General features: G+C 49.7%; 1 protein-coding gene across 6 annotated transcripts in view; it reads right to left on the bottom strand.

Annotated features, from left to right (window-relative positions):
* The window catches only part of pmfbp1 (polyamine modulated factor 1 binding protein 1), a 1352449-nt gene that overhangs the window by 519000 nt on the left and 810899 nt on the right, over positions 1–22550 (bottom strand). For all 6 annotated transcript variants that reach the window (XM_072517945.1, XM_072517947.1, XM_072517950.1 and 3 more), the window contains one exon: positions 5148–5294. In XM_072517945.1, the coding sequence (XP_072374046.1) occupies positions 5148–5294 (147 nt within the window). The remainder of the gene's footprint in view (positions 1–5147; positions 5295–22550) is intronic.

Raw genomic sequence — 22550 nt, 5'->3', positions numbered from 1 at the left:
GTTTCCACAGTGTAGTGATGCCTCCCTGCAGATTCTCCTCCGGACTGCAAGGGCAAGGCAGGAAGACCATCTTCCAAAGGAATATGAAAAGACCATTGAACCGGACTGAGTAAGACCCTCTGAATGAGCACCCTACCTAGGCCCACCTCCCCGCCCAACCCCATAACCCCACCTAACCTACACATCCTTGGACCTTAAGGGGCAATTTAGCATGGCCAATCTACCTAACCTGTACATCTTTGGATTGTGGGAGGAAACCGGAGCATCCGGAAAAGAAAGTACAAACTCCAAACAGTCACCCAAGGCTGGAATTAAACCTGGGTCCCTGGCATTGTGATGCAACAGTGCTAACCACTGTGCCAACCCTTTGTCTTTAATTGCGGTCAATCCTGAGATCAACTGGAAGGTCCCAGTTGTTGAAGGTTGTCTGCTCTTGACCATACAGGGTTGACTCGGTGCAATGATTTTTTTTTTCAAATTTAGAATACCCAATTCATTTTTTTTCCAATTAAGGGGCAATTTAGCATGGCCAATCCAACTATCCTGCACATCTTTTGGGTTGTGGGGGCAAAACCCACGCAAACACAGGGAGAATGTTCAAACTCCACACCGACAGTGACCCAGAGCCGGGATCGAACCTGGGACCTCGGCGCCGTGAGGCCGCAGTGCTAAGCCACTGCGCCACCGTGCTGCCCTGACTTGGTGCAATGATATGATCTCCTTGCCATCTTAGCACAGTGCTTTAGTTGCACAATGCATGAAACACTGGGAAAATTCAGGGATCCAAGTGAATAATGTATGGCATCCATAGCTCTTAAAGAGTCTTTGAAGGCTATGAGTTAATGGTGATAAATAGCTGAGTCCAAACCATCTGTGGAAGGAGCTTTGGTAATCCTGCTACAGGAGTTCCCACTGAGAAGGCTTATTGGAGTGGACCATTATCCTCCACAGAAGAGCAAACTCAGATGGAGTTTTTTTAGATGGAGATAGTAGAAAGAGTCATTGACACCATGTGACCTATCTTGGAATCCTTTTATCTGTCATGTGAGGAATTGAAAGATTATCATGCAAGCAAATAATAAATGTGAAAATTTCAGTTGACATATCAAAGTTGCTCCTTTCCACAGAATTTACATCATAACATTTAAGATATTGGAAGTAAAATAAGTCACCATAATCCCAGAGGACCATAGGCTTCTCTCCCCTTTGTGAGAGAGCTGACTGGTGGTGAATTAAATGGAGGGTCACCACACCTGGTAACCTCAGCCGGTACGGGAATTGAAACCGCACTGTTGGCGTTGCTCAGCATTACAAACCAGCGGACCATCCAACTGAGTTAACCAACCTCCCTAATTGGAAATAAACAAGTACTAAAGATGGTCACAAGTATTTTGCTGATCAGGACATATGTCGTGATTCAATATTGGGAACTGCGATATTTGCTTTGGCTGTCAGATTCCAAGTTTATAATCAAACATTGATGTTCTTTTGAGTAGTTTAACTTGCTGTGAATCACAAAGGGCACATCCCCCCCCCCCCCCCTCAATGTGGTCTCTGCAATTTCCGCTGGGTGGGTGAGTGCAATTCAGATCGCAATCCACCCACACTTAGACATTTGATTGGAAATTGGGGTGATTTCTGCTGTGAATGAGGTGTTAGAGACCTAAAGACGCTGGCAAAGCAGGCTCCTCAGAGATTGGGATGCCATTTTTAAAGGGCTCCCCTATCTTAAGGTGACACTACAGAACACCCCCCCCCCCCACACACAATCACGGTCAAAGACCTATTCCACCCAATTGCTGTCATTAGTCCCCCCCACAGTGATCAACACCCCACTATGGAGTGGCCAAAGGCCTCCCCCCACCTGGCCTCTATTTAGTTCCCCCCTTCAAGTCCTGCCCTTGGCAGTGCCAACTGGAACAGCCCGGGGTGGGGCAGGGGGCATTGACTGCACTTTCAAGCCATGTCCCTGACCACCCAGGGGCTTCAATGACCTCCGAACCCCTGGCGTGGTCATTAGGTCTTGTCTTCGTTTTTGGAGACCAGTAGTGATTCCCGCCTACTTCACGTTGTGCCAGCAGGTTGGAGAATTGAAGGGGCCCAGTCAATTTGGTCTGAAGCCGAATCTGAATATGTCGATGAAGATTTAATTATGCTAATCTGGTGCACGCTGCCATTATTTTGGCCCTCTCGTGAGAGTCCCTGGCCATAATGTGATTTTTGCCTGCGCGAGGAGGCTGGAGAATTGTCCCCAAAGTTTTGATTGATTAATGATTAATTCTCAACTATTCCATTAAATTCTACAGGATATAAATATTGAGGCATGAGTATCCTGATTTGACTACAACTGACCCTAGGTTTTGCTTGGTTCACTTCTGTTAATTTTGACAAAGAGGAAATAAAGCATTTCGGCCAATGACAAGTTAACTATTGTGCAGGCATCGAAGTAAAATGCAAGATCCTTAGTGACAGGATTTTGCTTTCAAAAATAATCAGTGCTCAAAATGCATCAATTTTGAAAATTTCACTACTTTTTAGCACAATAATAAAAGTGTGCAACTGCTTTTTAAAACATTTTTATTGGCAAATGTCATTATACTGGTGAAAATGACAAGCTACAAATTCTTTGCTGGAAAGAAAATGCTTCACATTAACAATCATCCTATCAAAAGTGCATTATCAGCTGCATGGGAAGACCAATTAAAAAAAAGCCCATCAAGTAGCTTTGCTGTGGTGATATTCTAAGTCCACAAACCATTTTTTGCTGCAATTTCTACTTGTAAATTCCACTTCTAGCAATGACTTAGAACATAGAACATAGACTTGAACCTCTTCTGTGGTTTCCTTAAGTGTGCTGTTGCATTTTGCAGCAGTTGTATGAAAAAGACAGCTCTAACAGGAGTGTTGATCAATAAATTAGATTCAAGCCCCGATCTGGTTGGAAGAGACAGTGGAGGGTCTGAATATGCAGTCGGGTAAAGCCTCGGTGCCGGACGGGTACCCAGTGGAGTTTTATAAAAAGTTCTCTGGGCTATTGGGGCCGGTGTTGTTGAGGATGTTCAATGAGGCAAGGGAAAGAGGGTTGTTACCCCCGACGATGTCACAGGCAACGATTTCGCTGATTCTGAAGCGGGACAAGAACCCGGAGCTGTGTGGGTCCTACAGGCTGATATCCCTGTTGAATGTAGATGCTAAATTGCTGGCCAAAATTTTGTCCACCAGGATTGAGGATTGTGTTCCGGACATTATTGGGGAGGACCAGACGGGGTTTGTTAAGGGTAGGCAGTTGGTGGCTAATGCAAGAAGGTTGTTAAACGTGATCATGATGCCCCCGGAAGGTAGGGAGGTGTAGGTAGTGATCGCAATGGATGCAGAAAAGGCTTTTGATCGGGTAGAATGGGACTATCTGTGGGAGGTACTGGGATGGTTCGGATTTGGGCAGGGCTTTATTGACTGGGTCAGGTTGTTGTACCAGGCTCCTGTGGCAAGCGTACGGACGAATAGGACAACATTGGACTATTTTAGACTGCACCGGGGGACGAGACAGGGATGCCCCCTCTCTCCACTGTTGTTCACGCTAGCTATAGAGCCGTTGACAATTGCTCTGAGAGCCTCAAGGGACTGGAAGGGGCTGGTCTGGGGGAGGGGGGGAGCACAGAGTCTCGCTCTATGCAAATGACATGCTTCTGTATGTATTGGGACCCAATAGAGGGGATGAAAGAAATCATGAGGATTCCAGGGGAATTTGGCCGGTTTTCGGGCTATAAGCTAAATATCATGATCAGGAGGTGGGTGGTGGGGGAGGGGTCGGCATGGGAACGTATGGAGGTGGCTTCATGCAAGGACACCAGTCTGGGGCGTTGGTAACTGCGCCTCTGCCGTTCCCGTCGGCACGGTACTCCACCAGCCCCGTGGTGGTGGCGGCCCTGAGAGTCTGGGGGCAATGGAGGAGACATGTGGGAGCAGAGGGAGAATCGGTCTGGTCCCCAATCTGTAATAATCACCGGTTTCCCCTGGGAAGTATGGATGGGGGGGTTTCAGATATGGCGGAGAGCAGGGATTGAGAGGATGGGGGATTTGTTTATAGAGGGGAGCTTTCCGAGTATGAGGGCGCTGGAGGAGAAGTTTGGGTTGGCGAGGGGAAAAAAATTCAGGTATCTGCAGGTGTGGGACTTCCTACGTAAACAGGTGTCATGCTTCCCGCTCCTACTGAGGGGGATTCAGGACAGGGTAATTTCCAGAGGGTGGGAAGGAGAAGGGAGAATCTCTGACATTTACAAGGAACTTATGGAGTCAGAGGAGACGCAGACCGAGGAGCTGGGGGGAGAGATAGAGGATGGTCTATGGGCGGACGCATTGAGTAGAGTCAACGTGTCCGCAACATGTGCCAGGCTCAGCCTGATACAATTCAAGGTCGTTCATCGGGCTCACATGACAGTGGCCCGGATGAGCAGATTCTTTGGGGTGGAAGACAGGTATGCAAGATGAGCGGGAGGACCAGCGAACCAGGCTTAGCAAATTTTGGCAGGGGTTTGCAGATGTCATGTCCCGGTGTTAAAAACAAGGGTGGCACTGAGTCCAGATGTGGTGATTTTCGGGGTGTCGGAAGACCCGGGAATCTAGGAGGAGAAAGAGACAGACGTTCTAGCCTTTGCTTCCCTAGTGGCCCAGAGACGGATACTATTAGCTTGGAGGGACTCAAAGCCCCCGAAGTCGGAGACCTGGCTATTGGACATGGCTAGCTTTCTCTGTTTGGAGAAAATCAAGTTCGCCTTGAGAGGGTCAATGTTAGGGTTCGCCTGGAGTTGGCAACCGTTCGTCGACTTCTTCGCGGAAAATTATTCGTCAGCAGAATGGGGGGGGGGGGGGGGGGGGTTTATCTTAGAGTAGAGGGTTAATAAAGGTGGGACCTGTAAGGAAGGGAGATGGCTTTTGCACTATGTTTATAGTTTCATGTACATTGTTTATTTTGTTCTTGTTACAATACCAAAAATACCTCAATAAAATGTTTATTTTTTTTAAAAATTGGATTCAAAGCCTCTAGATAGTATTTATTGATCACATTTTGTTAAATTTGCTCAGCTCATTGCTTTAAAGAGAAGCTTATTTATGCGTTTGTTGAAAAGAATAAAATATTGCCATTATACCTTGTCTTTAACGTGCTCCTGCTTACTCCGTTCTTGGCAGAATTTGGACTCCAATTCACGAATTGTCTTTTCATATTGTGTGGCAGTTACTTTCAAGTCTTCGTGTGCACTGTTCATTGTTTTCATTTGTTCTGCCTTCCCTGCAACCTATCATGAAACAACTCTGAATGAATGGCAATGCTCGCATTTACTCACACCACACACAATACATTTATAAGTGCAAATCATTGAATAACATATTGAGTTATGAAGAGAGTAAACCTTGTGTGAGATAGAATAACTATCTATCATGAGGTATTCTCTGACCTTCTATTTATTATTGTCGGTTATCTGTAATTTCTGACTGCAAAGACCACTACCTAAAAAGCTTTGATTTTAAACCCTTGCACTTGATGAGAATGGGGTATCCGGTGGGTAGAAATTAGGACAGCATTCATGCACCAGTTCCAAGTACATGCCCGGCTCCAATGCTTCAGTTATATCAGACAGCATACAAAATCTGCATCCCAGGCAGGTAAAGGTTTTGCTGCCTGTTGTTGGCCCCAGGAACAATGGGCATCATGGAATAGTAGGCCCAGGACAGAGCTGAACATGTTAGTAAATGTTATTTATCAAATGTTTCCCTGTGGGTCACAAACATCCGGAATGTTCCTCTGTGCTCCTCAAGAACCGGCTTGCAACTTCCCTTCCCCATCTCAATTACCGACCACTGTCATCCACCCTTAACTGCCTGCGGGTTCCTGCCATCTCAGCTTTCCCACTCCTGCACACCTGATAAGAGTCTAGTTTTATTCATATAGGGGCTAGTTGAATACATATTCAGCTCTGTAGCATTGTGGATAGCACAATTGCTTCACAGCTCCAGGGTCCCAGGTTCGATTCCGGCTTGGGTCACTGTCTGTGCGGAGTCTGCACATCCTCCCTGTGTCTGCGTGGGTTTCCTCCGGGTGCTCCGGTTTCCTCCCACAGTCCAAAGATGTGCAGGTTAGGTGGACTGGCCATGATAAATTGCCCTGAGTGTCCAAAATTGCCCTTAGTGTTGGGTGGGGTTACTGGGTTATGGGGATAGGGTGGAGGTGTTGACCTTGGGTAGGGTGCTCTTTCCAAGAGCTGATGCAGACTCGATGGGCCGAATGGCCTCCTTCTGCACTGTAAATTCTATGATATAACCAATAAGCAAAATATTAAGGGTAGTCCTGAATGTGGAATTCAGTCATTTCTCATGTAATATGGCAAAATGTGAGAAATACATTAATGGTAACTCAGTATTTTTCCGAAGGCTGCGCACACAAACACTAAGCTAATTTGATAGGCACCAATCAATCTCATGTAATGTCCAATGTTTGATTAACAAGTTATTTAAAAAACATTTTTAGAGTACCCCAATTCATTTTTTTCCAATTAAGGGGCAATTTAGCGTGGCCAATCCACCTAGCCTGCACATCTTTGGGTTGTGGGGGCGAAACCCACGCAAACACGGGGAGAATGTGTATACTTCACACAGACAGTGACCCAGAGCTGGGATCGAACCTGGGACCTCGGCACCGTGAGGCTGCAGGGTTAACCCACTGCGCCACCATGCTGCCCTGTTTGATTAACAAGTTATCCTCCAAGTACCAGACATTCATTTGAACAAACCAGGAGGTCCCACATAAAAATTAGAAGCCAATGAAGGCAAAGGAGGGGCTAAACCAGATATAAGAATTCCCTTGAAAATAGGACCTTGTGGTTTAGGTTTGTTGTTCCTGAATTCTTGAATCATTCATTCGTTTTGTTTGTGTTTCGTGATACCTTTGTGCTTATGTTTTCGCCACGTGCTTGACTTTTTCATGTATTGTTTGATATTTCATTTCTAAGTTTTATTCAGTTTGTACTCACCCACGGACCAATTATTCAAGTGTATACCAGTGAAGTGACTAACAATAAAGACATTTAAAAAAGACTACCAACTGGACTCCTGGGGTGAAATTCTCCCCAAACGGCGCGATGTCGGCCGACTGGCGCCCAAAACGGCGCCAATCAGACGGGCATCGCGCCGCCCCAAAGGTGCGGAATGCTCCGCATCTTTGGGGGCCGAGCCCCAACATTGAGGGGCTAGGCCGACGCCGGAGGGATTTCCGCGCCGCCAGCTGGCGGAAACGGCCTTTGTTGCCCCGCCAGCTGGCGCGGAAATGACATGTCGGGGCGGCGCATGCATGGGAGCGTCAGCGGCCGCTGACAGTTTCCCGCGCATGCGCAGTGGGGAGAGTCTCTTCCGCCTCCGCCATGGTGGAGACCGTGGCGGAGGCGGAAGGGAAAGAGTGCCCCCACGGCACAGGCCCGCCCGCGGATCGGTGGGCCCCGATCGCCTGCCAGGCCACCGTGGGGGCACCCCCCGGGGCCAGATCGGCCCGCGCCCTCCCCAGGACCCCGGAGCCCGCCCACGCCGCCTTGTCCCGCCGGTAAATAGGTACTTTAATTTACGCCGGCGGGACAGGCAATTTATCGGCGGGACTTCGGCCCATCCGGGCCGGAGAATCGAGCGGGGGGGGGCCCGCCAACCGGCGCGGCCCGATTCCCGCCCCTGCCGAATATCCGGTACTGGAGACTTCGGCAACCGGCGGGGGCGGGATTCACGGCGGCCAACGGCCATTCTCCGACCCGCTGGGGGGTCGTAGAATGACGCCCCTGATTCTTATTGAGAGAAGAAAACCAATAAGAGGATCCATTAACACCTATTCATACCAATGTCATAACAATGGGTATTGGTGTTGCATATCAATGAGGCACAGGAGTTAAATTTACCTAAATATCAAGTCGGTGATCCAGGATCACTCTGATGCTCTCACTGTGTACTTTATTCAATCCAGAGTTCAAGCTCCTTCCAGTTGGACAGACAAAGGTTGATTTGCAGTCCCCATTGTTTTTTAAAAAAAATGTATTTTATTACAAACATGTATCAAAACAGGTTACAGCGAATACACACCCGGGAAACATACTTCCCAACAATCAACAATACAGATTTTCCCCCTTATTCACAACCCCTCCCCCGTGACGAACAACCCTCAAACACGGTCACAAACATTCCCCATCTTTCCTCAAACCCCCCTGAAGAGTCCCTTAACTCATACTTTATCTTCTCTAATCGCAGGAAGTCGTACAGGTCACCCAACCATGCTGCTATCCCCGGTGGCGATGCCGACCCCCACTCCAGCAAAATTCGCCTCTGTGCAATCAGAGTGGTGAAGGCCACGACATCGGCCTTCCTCCTTTCCATGAACTCCAGCTTCTCTGAGACCCCAAATATCGCCACCAAAGGGTCCCGGTCCACCTCCTCCTCTACTATCCTGGCTAAGACCGCGAACAGTCCCGCCCAGAATCTTCCCAATTTTTCGCAACCCCAAAACATGTGCACGTGATTTGCTGGCCCCCGCCCACACCTCTCACACTCATCTGCTACCCCCTGAAAGAACCCACTCATTCTCGCCCGAGTCATATGCACCCTTTGCACCATCTTAAACTGTATCAGGCTCATCCTTGCACAAGAGGAGGTCCCGTTTACCCTTCGCAGTGCCTCACTCCATACTTCACAATTGATCTCCCTTCCCAACTCCGCTTCCCATTTCTCCTTGATCTTCACCACCCGCTCGTCTTCCTGCTCCCCCAGTCACTTATGTATATCCTTAATTCTTCCCTCCCCTTCCACACCCAGAAGCAGCAGTTGCTTCAGCAGGGTGTATCCCGGCAACCTAGGGAGCCCCTGCCAAACCTTTTGCTCAAAGTCCCTACCAGAACTTACTCCCCCTCGGCAGCTCTACCCTCTCCCTTTGCTTCTCCAGACTGGCAAACCCTTCCTCCAAATACAGATCCCTCACCTTGACCAGCCCCGCTTACCTCCACCTCCTGTTTACACTATTCACCCCCCCCCCTTGTCTCAAACCCATAATTCTCACACTGTGGCGTTAGCATCGACATCCCTTCCACCCTAAAATGCCTCCTCAACTGATTCCATATCTTCACCGTGGACTGCACAACTGGGCCCCCTGAATACCTACTCGGAGCCATTGGCAACGCTGCTGTCACCATAGCCCTCAAACTAGACCCCTTACAAGATTCCTCCTCCATCCCAACCCACTCTATCACTTCTCCTTCCCACCACCGCTGCAACTTTTCCACATTCGCTGCCCAATAATAATGAAGTAAGTTCGGCAACGCCAACCCCCCCTGCTGCCTCTGCCTCTGTAGCAGGATCCTCCCCACCCTCAGTTCCTTCCCCACCCATATAAAGTCAGAAATGATCATATCCACTTTCCCCAAAAAGGCCTTTGGTATAATGATCGGAAGAGTTTGAAAGATAAACAACAACCTCGGCAGAATATTCATTTTCACCACTTGGACCCTCCCCGCCAATGTTAAGTACAATGTATCGCACCTCTTAAGATCCTCCCTAGCCTCCTCCACAAGCTTCTTTAAGCGCCATCCATTCCCTCGCTACCTGAATCTCCAAATATCTAAACCTATCCCTCGCTACCGTAAATGGTTTCCCCCCTAAATTAGCCCGCTGTGCCAGCTTATTCACCAGCAACACCTCGCTTTTCCCTACATACAACTTGTACCCAGAGAACCCTCCAAACCTCCCCAGCAGACCCATAATCCTTCCCATACTCTCCAACGGATCCGAAACATACAGCAAGAGGTCATTGGCATAGAGCAACACCCGATGCTCCCTCTGTCCCCTCATAATCCCCCGTCACTCTGCCATCCCCCTGAGAGCCATCGCCAATGGCTCTGTGGCCAGCGCAAACAGCAGCGGTGACAGCGGGCACCCCTGCCTCGTACCCTTGTGTAAGTCAATGCTTCGTGAACTCATATCATTCGTCCTCACTTTCGCCCTTGTTGCCACATACAGTAACCGTACCCATGCCACAAATCTCGGCCCAAACCCAAACTTTCTCAGAACCTCGACCAAGTACCGCCACTCCACCCGATCAAATGCCTTCTCTGCGTCCATGGACACCACCACCTCCGGTCCCAGAGCCCCCAACGGATTGATCACCACATTCAACAGCCATCTTATATTACTCGTGAGCTGCCTGCCCTTCACGAAGCCTGTTTGATCTTCTGCAACCACCTCCGGGACACACTCCTCCATCCTCCCCGCCAACAACGTAGCCAATACTTTCACATTCGTGTTCAATAGTGATATGGGCCTATACGACCCACATTCCATCGGGTCCTTCCCTTTTTTGGGGATTAGTGTGATTACTGCCTGTGTCTCGTCTCCGGCAACTCCCTCTTCTCCAGTGCTTAATTAAACGCCCCCAACAGATGCGGTGCCAGGTCCGTTGCAAATTCCTTATAAAATTCAGCCGAGTACCCATCCGGCCCATGGGCTTCCACGACTTCATACCCCTGATACTAATCCAGCACCTCCCTCAGCCCCAGGGCCTCTCCAACATCTGCCTCTTTGCTTCCTCCACCTGGGGATATTCCAGCTTGTCCAGAAACCACCCCATGCCCCCCTCTTCTCCTTCCGGGTCTGTCTCATAAAGTCTCTGGTAGTACTCCCTAAATGCCTCACTTATCTTCCCTGGCTCTGACACCATATTCCAAGCCCCAATCCATATCTTCAATATTTCCCTGGACGCAGCTGGTGCGCCAGCATGTGGCTCACCTTTCCCCATACTCATTTTGCACCCACCTTGCCCTACGCAGTTGCCCTAACACCCTCCTTGTTGTCAGCCTGTCAAACTGCCCCTGCAACATTTTCCTCCTCGCTAATTCCTCCACGGTTGGTACCTTCAAATATTACCTGTCCACCTCCACTATCGTGCTGACGAGACGGTCATGTTCCTCCCTCCTTTCCCTATCCGCACGAGCCTGAATAATTTCCCCCCGGACCACTGCCTTCAGTGCCTCCCAAAAAATGGCCGCCGACACCTCCCCATTCTGATTCAACTCCACATACTCCTTAATCACCGCCTGCAGCTTATCACAAAAACCTCCATCCGCCAACAACCCCCGAGTCAAAATCCACCCCGGCCTCTGCTCTCGTCCCAATCTACCGAATCTCCAGCCAGCGGGGTGCATGGTCCGAAATAACTATCCCCGCATATTCTGTCCCCTCCACCCCAACCAAAACCTCCCGACTCACTACAAAGTAATCAATCCTCGATTACACCTTACAGACGTGTGAAAAGAAGGAATACTCCCTTCCCCCGGGTTCTGAAAGCGCCATGGGTCCACCATATCCATCCTTTCCATAAACCCCCCACCTCCCTTGCCATTCGTACCCTACCTATCGACCTGGGGCTCGACCTATCCACCCGCAGCTCTCAGACACAGTTAAAATCTCCTCCCATGATCAACTGGTACGTGGCCAAATCCGGGATTGCTGCCAGCAACCCCCTCATAAAACCCACCTCATCCCAATTTGGGGCATACACATTTACCAACATCACCGATGCCCTTTCCAATACCTCACTTACAATCACATATCTCCCACCCACATCCCTCACCTCCTTCGCACTCACAAATCCCATTTTTTTGCTCATTAAAATCGCCACTCCCCTCAATTTCGAATCAAACCCCCCAGTGAAAAACCTGCCCGACCCACCCCTTCCTTAACCTAACCTGGTCCTTCACACAGAGGTGCACCTTCTGCAGAAAGACCACCTCCGCTTTCAAGCTCCTGAGCTGCGCGAACACCCGCAACCTTTTAACCGGCTCATTCAGTCCCCGGACATTCCATGTTTCCAGCCTTACCGAAGGATTATGCCTGCAATCCCCTCAACCGTCTGTCATCTTCCCCACTTAACTCCTGCCCCTTTAATTTCACCCTATACAAAGCCCATCTCAGATGGCCCCTTTCTTCGCCCATGACCATGTCACCTGTCACCCCCTGCCACGTCACAACAAGCTCCCCCCCCTTCCCTTCCCTCCCCCCCCTCCCCTCCCTCTCGGCCTTCTCCCCCACCACCTCACTTCCGTTCACCAGCATAACCTGCTAACGCAGCAGCCCCTGACCAAAGGCACTTACCAATGACCCCCCCCCCCACCCCCACCCCCCACTCCTCAGCTCAAGAAGGAAGGCTCCCTGCTGACCTTACCCTCCCCCACCCAAACAAAGATTTCTCCTGAACTCCAGGCAGCCTTCTCCAAAAGCAAGCAAACAAATGTTAAACATAAACAGTCCCAGAAGACAGGAAGTGTTTCCCACATCCCCACATAAACATTCCACCCCTTACAATCCCAACAGTAAACAGCAGCCCCCCCCCAAAAAAAGATTAACATTATCCAATCCCTACACCCACTTCAAACATGCTCCCGACCATTACAAAGTGCCAGCACCCCAGTTCTCAAGCATTGTCCGCTCAGTTCTCCCCAGTTTATGCTCCTTAGTGAAGTCTTCGGCCGCTTCTATAATACTCCCGGCCTTCGAACGTCACCCATACATTCGCCGAGTAGAGCACCCCAAACCCGATCTGCCGCTGGTAAAGCATCGCCTTGGCCTTGTTGAAGCTTGCCCATCGTTTTGCCAACTCGGCTCCAATGTCCTGCTAAATTCGGATCTTATTCCCCTCCCAGACGCAGGCACGCTTCCCCCTGGCCCATCGCAGAATCTTCTCTTTCTCTTCAAATTTGTGGAGCCTCACGATCACTGCCCGTGGCGGCTCCCCAGCTCTAGGCTGCTGCCTCAGGGACCTATGCATTCGGTCCACTTCAGGCACCTTATTTAGCACCCCTTCCGCCACCAGCCCCACCAGCACCTTCAAGAGGTACCTTGTGGCATTCACACCTCCACTCCTTCAGGCAGGCCCACTATTCGCAGGTTCTGCCTTCCCGAGGCATTCTCCTGCTCCTCCATCTTTGCCTTCAACGTTTTACAGAGGTCTCCAAGGCGCCCGACCTCTGCCTTCAGAGTCACCACACGATCGTTGTGGTCCAAGATCACTCCTTTGACCTCCCGAATCTGTGACCTCTGTACCTCCAGACACTTTTCTACTCGTTCCAAAGAACTCTTCAGGGGTGCTGATGAGAATGGTGAAACAATCGAGGCTTTATTGCACAAGATGCTGTGCCTCCTGCAGCAGGAACCAGAATGGGAGCAGTGCAGGAGAGCATACACTTTTATACGTCGCCTGCTGGGAAGAGCCAGCAGGTCGGGATTTACTGTGGTCTGTAATACAGTGGCAGTACCGTAATACATGCAATGTGTTACCAGTGGTGTTTACCACATTCACCCCCTGTTTAAAAAAAGTCCAGCGGGGGTAAAGAAAACATTACAGATTGAGTCTGTCGGGGGCTCTGACCCTCCGCTGCGATCGCCTCAGTCCTGGTGGTGGTGTGGGCGCCGATGTGGTCACCTGCGACTCCGGGAGCGTGTTGTCCTCTCCATCATCACCCCTTAGTGGATCCAGTGCGGGGATGGATCCTGCTGGGTTGGGGGCTGCGGTGAGGTTCGCTGGTGGGAGGGTGGGTGGCGCAGGGGTGAACGAGGCAACCAGGGGGGAGCGGTATCAGGTCGGGGTTGTGGGTGGGGACCCAGTGGGTGCCAGGTCCCGGAGGGAGTGTGTCCTGTCGCCCGTCAGGGTGTGCCACGTAGGCGTACTGCGGGTTTGCATTGAGCAGGTGGACCTTTTCAACCAAGGGATCCGATTTATGGCTCCGCACATGCTTCAGGTGGAGGACGGGTCCAGGAACTGTCAGCCATGTTGGGAGCAAGGTGGACTTCCTAGGGAAGGCAAACACATGTTCGTGAGGGGTCTCATTAGTAGCGGTGCACAGGAGCGACCGGATGGAGTGGAGCGCGTCGGGGAGGACCTCCTGTCAGCGGGAGACCGGGAGATTCCTAGACCGAAGGGCCAGCCGTTCTCCCTCTCCACCTGCCCGTTTCCCCGGGGGTTGTAGCTGGTCGTCCTGCTCGAGGCGATGCCCTTGCTGAGCAGGAACTGACGCAGCTCATCATTCATGAAAGAGGATGCCCGATCGCTGTGGATGTAGGTGGGGAAACCGAACAGGGTGAAGATGCTGTGCAGGGCCTTGATGACCGTGGCAGAAGTCATGTCGGGGCATGGGATGGCGAAAGGGAATCGGGAGTACTCATCAATTACGTTGAGGAAGTACACGTTGCGGTCGGTGGAGGGGAGGGGTCCTTTGAAGTCCATGCTGAGGCGCTCTAAGTGTCGGGAGCCTTCACCAGGTGCGCTCTATCTGGCTAGTAGAAGTGCGGCTTGCATTCTGCGCAGACTTGGCAGTCTCTGGTTACGGTCCTGACCTCCTCAATGGAGTAGGACAGGTTGCGGGCCTTGACAAAATGGAAGAACCGGGTGACCCCCGGGTGGCAGAGGTCATTGTGGAGAGCCTGGAGTTGGTCCACTTGTGCGCTGGCACATGTACTGCGGGACAGGACATCTGGGGGCTCATTGAGCTTCCCCGGGCGATACAAGATCTCATAGTTATAGGTGGAGAGCTCGGTCCTCCACCTCAAGATCGTGTCGTTTTTGATCTTGCCCCGGTACGTATTGTTAAACATGAAGGCAACCGACCGTTGGTCAGTGAGGAGAGTTAATCTCGTGCCGGCCAGTTAATGCCGTCAATATCGCACACATCCACTATGGCTTGGGCTTCCTTTTCGCCAGAGTGCCGAATTTCGGAGGCATGGAGGGTGCGGGAAAAGAAAGCCACAGGTCTGCCCGCCTGGTTGAGGGTGGCAGCCAGAGATACGTCTGATGCATCGCACTCAACCTAAAAGGGGAGGGTCTCGTCGACTGCGTGCATCGTGGCCTTGGCGATGTCCGCCTTGATGTGGTTGAAGGCCTGGTGGGCCTCAGCCGTCAGGGGAAAAACTGTGGACTTGATGAGTGGGCGGGCCTTGTCTGCATAATTAGGGACCCACTGGGCGTAATATGAGAAAAACCCCAGGCATCGTTTCAGGGCCTTGGGGCAGTGGGGGAGAGGGAGTTCCAGGATGGGGTGCATGCGGTCGGGGTCGGGCCGTAGGATCCATTTTCCACTACGTAGCTAAGGATGGCTAAGCGGTTGGTGCGGAACACACATTTCTCCTTATTGTAGGTGAGGCTAAGGAGTTTGGCGGTGTGGAAGAATTTTTGGAGGTTTGCGTTGTGGTCCTGCTGATCGTGGCTGCAGATGGTGGCGTTATCTAGGTACGGTCATTATCGCAGCCCATACTGGTCAACCATTTGGTCCATCTCTCGCTGGAAGACCGAGACCCCATTGGCGACGCCGAAGGGAACACTAAGGAAATGATAGAGGCGGCCATCTGCTTCAAATGCAGTGTATTGGCGGTCCTCCGGGCGGATGGGGAGCTGGTGGTAGGCGGATTTCAAGTCTACTGTGGAGAAGACCCGATACTGCGCAATCTGATTGACCATATCAGATATGCGTGGGAGGGGGTATGCGTCGAGCTGCGTGTACCGGTTGATGGTCTGACTGTAGTCAATGACCATCCTGTGCTTCTCCCCAGTCTTCACTACCACCACTTGAGCTCTCCAGGGGCTGTTGCTGGCCTCAATGATCCCCTCCCGCAGAAGCCGTTGGACCTCTGACCTGCTGAAGGTCCTGTCCTGGGCACTGTACCGTCTGCTCCTAGTGGCGACGGACTTGCAGTCCGGGGTGAGGTTTGCAAAAGTGAAGGTGGATCGACCTTAAGGGTCGTGAGCCGCAGAAAGTGAGGGGGGGGGCAGGGGTCTGCTGAATTTCAAAGTAAGGCTTTGGAGGTGGCATTGAAAATCAAGACCTAGTAACAGGGCAGCGCAGAGATGGGGGAGGACGTAGAGCCTGACTTTGCTGTACTCTATGCCCTGAACGGTGAGGGTCGCGACGCAGTACCCCCAGATTTGCACGGAATGGGATCAGGAGGCCAGGGAGATTTTCTGGGTGACGGGGAGTACCGGGAGGGAGCAGCGCCTTACCATAGCAGGGTGGATGAAACTCTCTGTGCTCCCGGAGTCAAAGAGGCAGGTCATCTCGTGCCCGTTGATCTTTACCGTCGTCGTAGCGGTCGCGAGGCCGAGATTGGTCAAGGGTGATGGAGGCGAGCTGCGGAAGATGTTGGGAGGTCCCGGGCTGATCAGCGATGGCGGAGGTACCAGCAGGCAGCGAACGGCCAGGCGGGTAGGGGTCCTGAGGTGAGTTCCAAAATGGCGTTGAAGATGGCGGCACCCACGGGGCGCACATGGCGGGATGGCGGCGCCCATGGCCTGTGGTGGAGAAGATGGCGGTGCCTCTGGATCACACGTGGGGGGGTGTAGCAATGCCAGGCCTGGAAACAGCGGCGACCGACTGGGCCTGGCAAATGGAAACGAAGTGGCCCTTCTTCCCGCACCCGTTGCAGGTCGCGCTCCACGCCGGACAGCACTGCCTGGGATGTTTGCTCTGGCCACAAAAATAACATTTGGGCCCTCCGGAGTTGGTTGGCTGCCGCGCGGCGCAGGCTTGCGGTGTACTCGAGTCGGCAGCTGGTGGGGCCCACGATGCCCACGAGGGTGCCGCGCAGTCGGAGGTGTAGGCCTCCAGATTACGGGAGGCCACTTCTAGGGAATTAACAAGCTGCACAGTCTCTGCAAGATCGAGCGTACCCCCTTCCAATAGTCGCTGGCGAACGTACGTAGACTTAATGCCCATGACATAAGCGTCTCTGATTAGTAGTTCGGTGTGTTGGACTGCCGAAACTGCCTGGCAGTCACAGTTCCTATCAAGAATCTGTAGAGCCCACAAGAAATCATCCAGAGTCTCGCTCGGGAGTTGCAATCTTGTGGCCAGGAGGTGCCTGGCGTACACTTGATTCACCGACTTAATGTAGTGTCCCTTTAGTAGCGTCATCGCTTCAGTGTAGGTGGGCGCATCCCGGATGAGGGGAAAAACTTGAGGGGTCACCTGTGAGTAGAGGACCTGGAGTTTCTGTGGGTCTGAGAGTTCTTCAGTGGCTGCTCTGAGGTAGCCTTCAAAGCAGGCTAGCCAGTGCTCGAAGGTGGACGTGGCGTTGGCTGCGTGAGGGCTCAGCTCCAGGCGATCAGGCTTGATTCAGATGTTCATCTTTTAAAATCTTGTGCAATAAATTGATGTACCGTCAATTACCACGAGACGAGAATGGTGAAACAATCGAGGCTTTATTGCACAAGATGTTGTGCCTCCTGCAGCTGGAACCAGAATGGGATCAGCGCAGGAGAGCATACACTTTTATACGCCGCCTGCTGGGAGGAGCCAGCAGGCTGGGATTTACTGTGGTACCTGTAATACAGTGGCAGTGCCGTAATACATGCAATGTGTTACCAGTGGTGTTTACCACAGGTGCCACCGCTTCTTCAATGGCCTTTGTGCGATTCTCCTGCATTTGTTTCCTCTGCTGCTGGAATTCAGCTTTAATAAAGGCCATCAAGTGAAGTTGAAGCCTTCCAGCTTGCATCAGCCCTTCCCCCGCCTACATGTCTAAAGTGGCTGTTGCTGTTTCTGCAGCACAAGTCTGCTCCAACTCTTCAGCCAAATCTCTCACTGTTTCTGCCGGGTCTGGTAACCAGCAGACATGCCACTCCTGGGGGAAAGTACTCCTCCAACATTCACCTCCATCTTTTCATCAAACTTCCACCCGTATTGGGTAAAAAGAGTTCTTTTCTGTGACTTTACACAGGAGCTGCCCTGTATGTGACCACTCACTCCATGGTCAACACCGGAAGTCCGTCCCCATAGTATATAAATGGGTGCATTTGTACTAATGTGACTTGACTGCCATGTGTGGTGCACAATAAAGCCATCTGAATGAACTTGTCTGAAAACTCTCTCATTTCCGACTGCCTCGCTTAGTTGCAAGCAGCTGACTTTAACTATCTGAGGTCCCGCCAGCTATTTGCACCGTTAACAACCAAATCAAGAAGCTCCAATCAGCTGGTATGTTTAACGTGCGATCAGGCCAACTTTCAATGCAACCAGGAACCCACAAAACAGTCCTCAACAAGGAAAGTATGAATGGGGGGGCAAACCATGATTGTGGGGAGGGGATGCTTGGACAAGGGAAGGTCAGTTTCCTTGTGGGGTTAATTGGAAAATCCCGACATCTCCTAGCCCACTTCATCATTTAACGGTGCTTGCATCCCTGTTACCACATACTTGCTGATAGGCCACAATTGGGCCTTGGGTAAAATTGGCATGCATCTCACAATTGTCATTGGGACTATCCTGTCTTTTAAATCAAGCCCAGACTCCTCTGAGGTATGTGGCTTTTCGATGCCTGATGTCAGGGCAATAAAAACTCTCTCATCTTACGGCTCCACACCCCAAGTTCTCATCATTCCTGCCAAGTGTAGAACAATTGGTCTAAACTGTTCAGTTAATTAATCTATTTGCTAATGAACTGCATGGTTCGGTTATCGTTATTTCTTCATATATGCGTTATTATTGAAAAAGAGAAAAAATTCCCCTCTTGATAAATAAATTATTTTCTCATTTTGTTTTTGTACATCAATATACCCTCTTGACAACTAGAAAAATAATTATGTTTAATATTCCACTGTCTGACAAAAAATTAAAATGGCATAGGTCTAAATCATGTTTTTCGGAGTTCCACATTGATTAGACATTTCAAAAATCTTAAAAGAAAAGATGCCTGTCATCCTACTTTCAACACGTCCTGAATGATCCAGTAAGTTTATAGTCTATTAACGCCCAAGCATAACAACAAATGGCGTTACTTCTCTGTGTTAAAGTTTGAAAAATCATGGTAAATGTCTCAGCAGAGCTATTGACCAAATTGTGTTCAGTTAGACATTTATAGTTTTTCAACTAAAAGGGTAAAAATAACAGGAACAACATGTCGGAAATGAAATTTCAATTCATTCAATCCTTTATACACTTCTCCAAGGAGGTAATCGATAAGAGTTTAGACAGAGAAGTAGATTTTTAGCATTAGATCAATAGTGAAATACTCCCCAACTCCTAAATGTATTGTAGCAAATTCGAACAAATCAGTGGCCTTAGGCCAAAAAGATTGACTGCCAGCCACTGTATTTGAAGTATCTGTACTGTACATAAAAACACATCAGGGCAATTTGAACCCTACCTACCAGCGGGTTAACGTCTCCAAAACACAAGGCTAGTACAATCCTTTATCTGTTAATCTACTTATTCATTCATTATGTGGAGATGCCGGCGTTGGACTGGGGTGAGCACAGTAAAGAAGCCTCACAACACCAGGTTAAAGTCCAACAGGTTTGTTTCGAATCACTAGCTTTCGGAGCGCTGCTCCTTCCTCAGGTGAATGAGGAAGGAGCAGCGCTCCGAAAGCTAGTGATTCAAAACAAACCTGTTGGACTTTAACCTGGCGTTGTAAGGCCTCTTTACTGTATTCATTCATTCACACACAAAGATATTTATCTGAAAGTGGCTTGAGTGCCAGTGGCATTGGGCGTAGGGGTAGGTATAACGCTGGTGAAATTACATGGGGAAAACCAGAAGTCAACTGAGCAGGCTGGAAACTGCAATCTCAACTCAATTGAACCAATTTGTTTTGCCATTCGGGTTTCCCGACTCCAAGATGCGCAGCAGACATAATACTCACTGTCTGGATGCAATCTACGTTGCTTTCAATGGAATGGAAATTGGAGGTATTCAGGATGAATTGGAGACCTAGAGCAAGGGCAGCATCCAGATTTAATGATGTCTCACTTAAGTTACTGCAAGGTGATAGTCAGGAAGAGCAGGATGGGTTTATTTTTCCACAGCCAAGTGGAAAATAAACTGCTCGTCTCACCAGGAAGGCATGGTTAGAGGTGGTTGAGGAGGTGAGCAGCAGGATCATTGTGCCTAGGTCATGGAGGCAAGCAGTTTAATGGCCTAACTAGGTCAGGAAAAGTATACAAGTATAGTTGCGAATTAACTACATCCAGCCTTCACCCTTTAACATTGGCTTGCTAAGTGTTCTTTTTAAAATCTTTTTATTATTGTCACAAGTAGGCTTAAATTAACACTGCAATGAAGTTACTGTGAAAATCCCTTAGTCGCCACACTCTAGCGCCTGTTAGGGTACAGTGAGGGAGAATTTAGAATGTCCAATTCAAGCACGTCTTTCGGGATTTGTGGGAGGAAACCAGAGCACCCAGAGGAAACCCACGCAGACATGAGAAGAATGTGCAGATTCCGCACAGACAGTGACCCAACCCGGGGTTCGAACCTGGGTCCCTGGCCCTGTGAAGCAATAGTGTGCTACCGTGCTGCCCATAAATCATTTTCAAGGGGGCACCTGGATTTGAACTAGGGTCCTCTTGATCTGCAGTCAAATGCTCTTCCATGGAGCTTTACCCCCAACTGCAACATCTCACACTCATTCAACTTCCAGCAGTAATCTGGCGTTCACTTTCTACCACCCCGCCCCCGATTTACCCATCTACCATTAACTCCAATCCTGCTGCATGCATTTCATAGTCACGTTCATTGAATATATTGCATCCATCAGGTAAAGATTCACCTTCATCGACTCTCAGGTCTGTTTGTTTTGCGCCAAACTGAGTGGAAAATGCAAGGGACAGAGACAGCTCTACGGGGGAGGACACCCTAGAGATATGTGGCACATCTGCAGCCCTCTCAGTGGGAGACAGCAAGCTCACAGACTTTAAAACAAAAATACATTTAGAGTACCCAATCAATTTTTTCCAATTAAGGGGCAATTTAGCGTGGCCAATCCACCTACCCTGCACATCTTTGGGTTATGGCGGCGAAACCCACGCAAACACGGGGAGAATGTGCAAACTCCACACAGACAGTGACCCAGAGCCGAGATCGAACAGGGGACCTCGGCGCCGTGAGGCAGCAATGCTAACCACTGGGCCACCGTGCTGCTCTTGGCTCACAGAATGATCAGGTGACAGAATGACAAGTGTCCTGACACACATATGCTGACTTAATTCGACCAATAACTGAACTATGAGCAGACTGAGTATGATTATTGTCATATCCCTTTCTTTTACTTTCCAGGGCCATTGACAATGTACGCCAAGTGTCATAGGTCATTAATGAGGAGAATTCCTAAGATGACATAATTTCTTCTGAGGATATATCATCACAGGGTCTAAAGACATGCTTCAGTGTAAATAGAATTTGCAACAACTATATTTGTCTTTAATGGAATAAAACATTCCAAGGCGTCTCAGGTGAGCATTATAAAACAAAAGATGACATTGAGCTATGATCAAAAGTTAGTCAAGGAGGGAGGTTTTAGAGTGTCTTAAAGGAAGAAAGTAAGATAGGGAAGCGGAGCGGTGTAGGCAGGGCTTTCCAGAGTTTAGGGTCTAGGCAACTGAAGGCAAGGCCACCAATGGTGGAGCGATTAAAATCGTGGATGCTCAAGAGGCCAGAATTAGATGAGCGCAGATATCTTGGAGGATTGTGCAGCTGGAGGAAATTACAGAGAAAGCGAGGGGCGAGGTCATGGAAGGATTTGGAAACAAGAATGGGATTTTAAGATCAAAACGTTGCTTGATCAGGAATTAATGATTGAACAAGCATTGGAATGATAGGTTAACAGGGGTTGGTGCAAGGTAAGGCACACAGAAGGTTTTAGATGGCTTCAGCTGTTTTACAGAGGGTACAATGTGGGAGACCATCCAGGAGTACAATGAGCTGGGACAGGGGCACAGTTGCACTTCAGTGTGTCCGTTAATAAGTTAATTGGGTTTTCACCGGGTGATTCACACCTCACAAGTGAGCACGAACAGACATTGGTGGCAGTGATAGCTGTGAAGAGGCAGTATTGGGGATACAATTGTCTCCATTCTCTAGTCAGCTGGATACAGATGTTGAATCCCAGGAACCTCCATTAAGAGTGGGACTCTCCAAAGCTATCTCTGCCACTTGTGTCTGCTTGTGCTTACTTGTGAATTGTACATCATCAGATGAAAACTTGACTAACTTTCTAAGTAGATCCACTAAAGTTCCAATGTGTCACTGGGTGACAAGGCGGGGTTGCCTTGTTAATTAGCAATGAAATTAAATCAATAGCACTAAACAACATAGGGTCAGATGATGTGGAGTCTGTGTGGGTAGAGTTGAGGAACCACAAAGGCAAAAAAAACATAATGGGAGTTATGTACAGGCCTCCTAACAGTGGTCAGGACCAGGGGCACAAAATGCACCACGAAATAGAAAGTGCATGTCAGAAAGGCAAGGTCACAGTGTTCATGGGGGACTTCAATATGCAGGTGGACTGGGTAAATAATGCTGCCAGTGGACCCAAGGAAAGGGAATTCATTGAATGTTTACAGGAGGGCTTTTTGGAACAGCTTGTGATGGAGCCCACGAGGGAACAGGCCATTCTGGACTTAGTGTTATGTAATGAGCCAGACTTGATTAAAGATCTTAAAGTAAGGGAGCACTTAGGAGGCAGTGATCATAATATGGTAGAATTCAATCTCCAAT

The sequence above is a fragment of the Scyliorhinus torazame genome, chromosome 10 (assembly GCF_047496885.1).
Source record: "Scyliorhinus torazame isolate Kashiwa2021f chromosome 10, sScyTor2.1, whole genome shotgun sequence".
Taxonomy (NCBI): Eukaryota; Metazoa; Chordata; class Chondrichthyes; order Carcharhiniformes; family Scyliorhinidae; genus Scyliorhinus; species Scyliorhinus torazame.
Note: the sequence above shows the minus strand (reverse complement) of the source record. Positions and strands in the feature narration are given on the sequence as shown.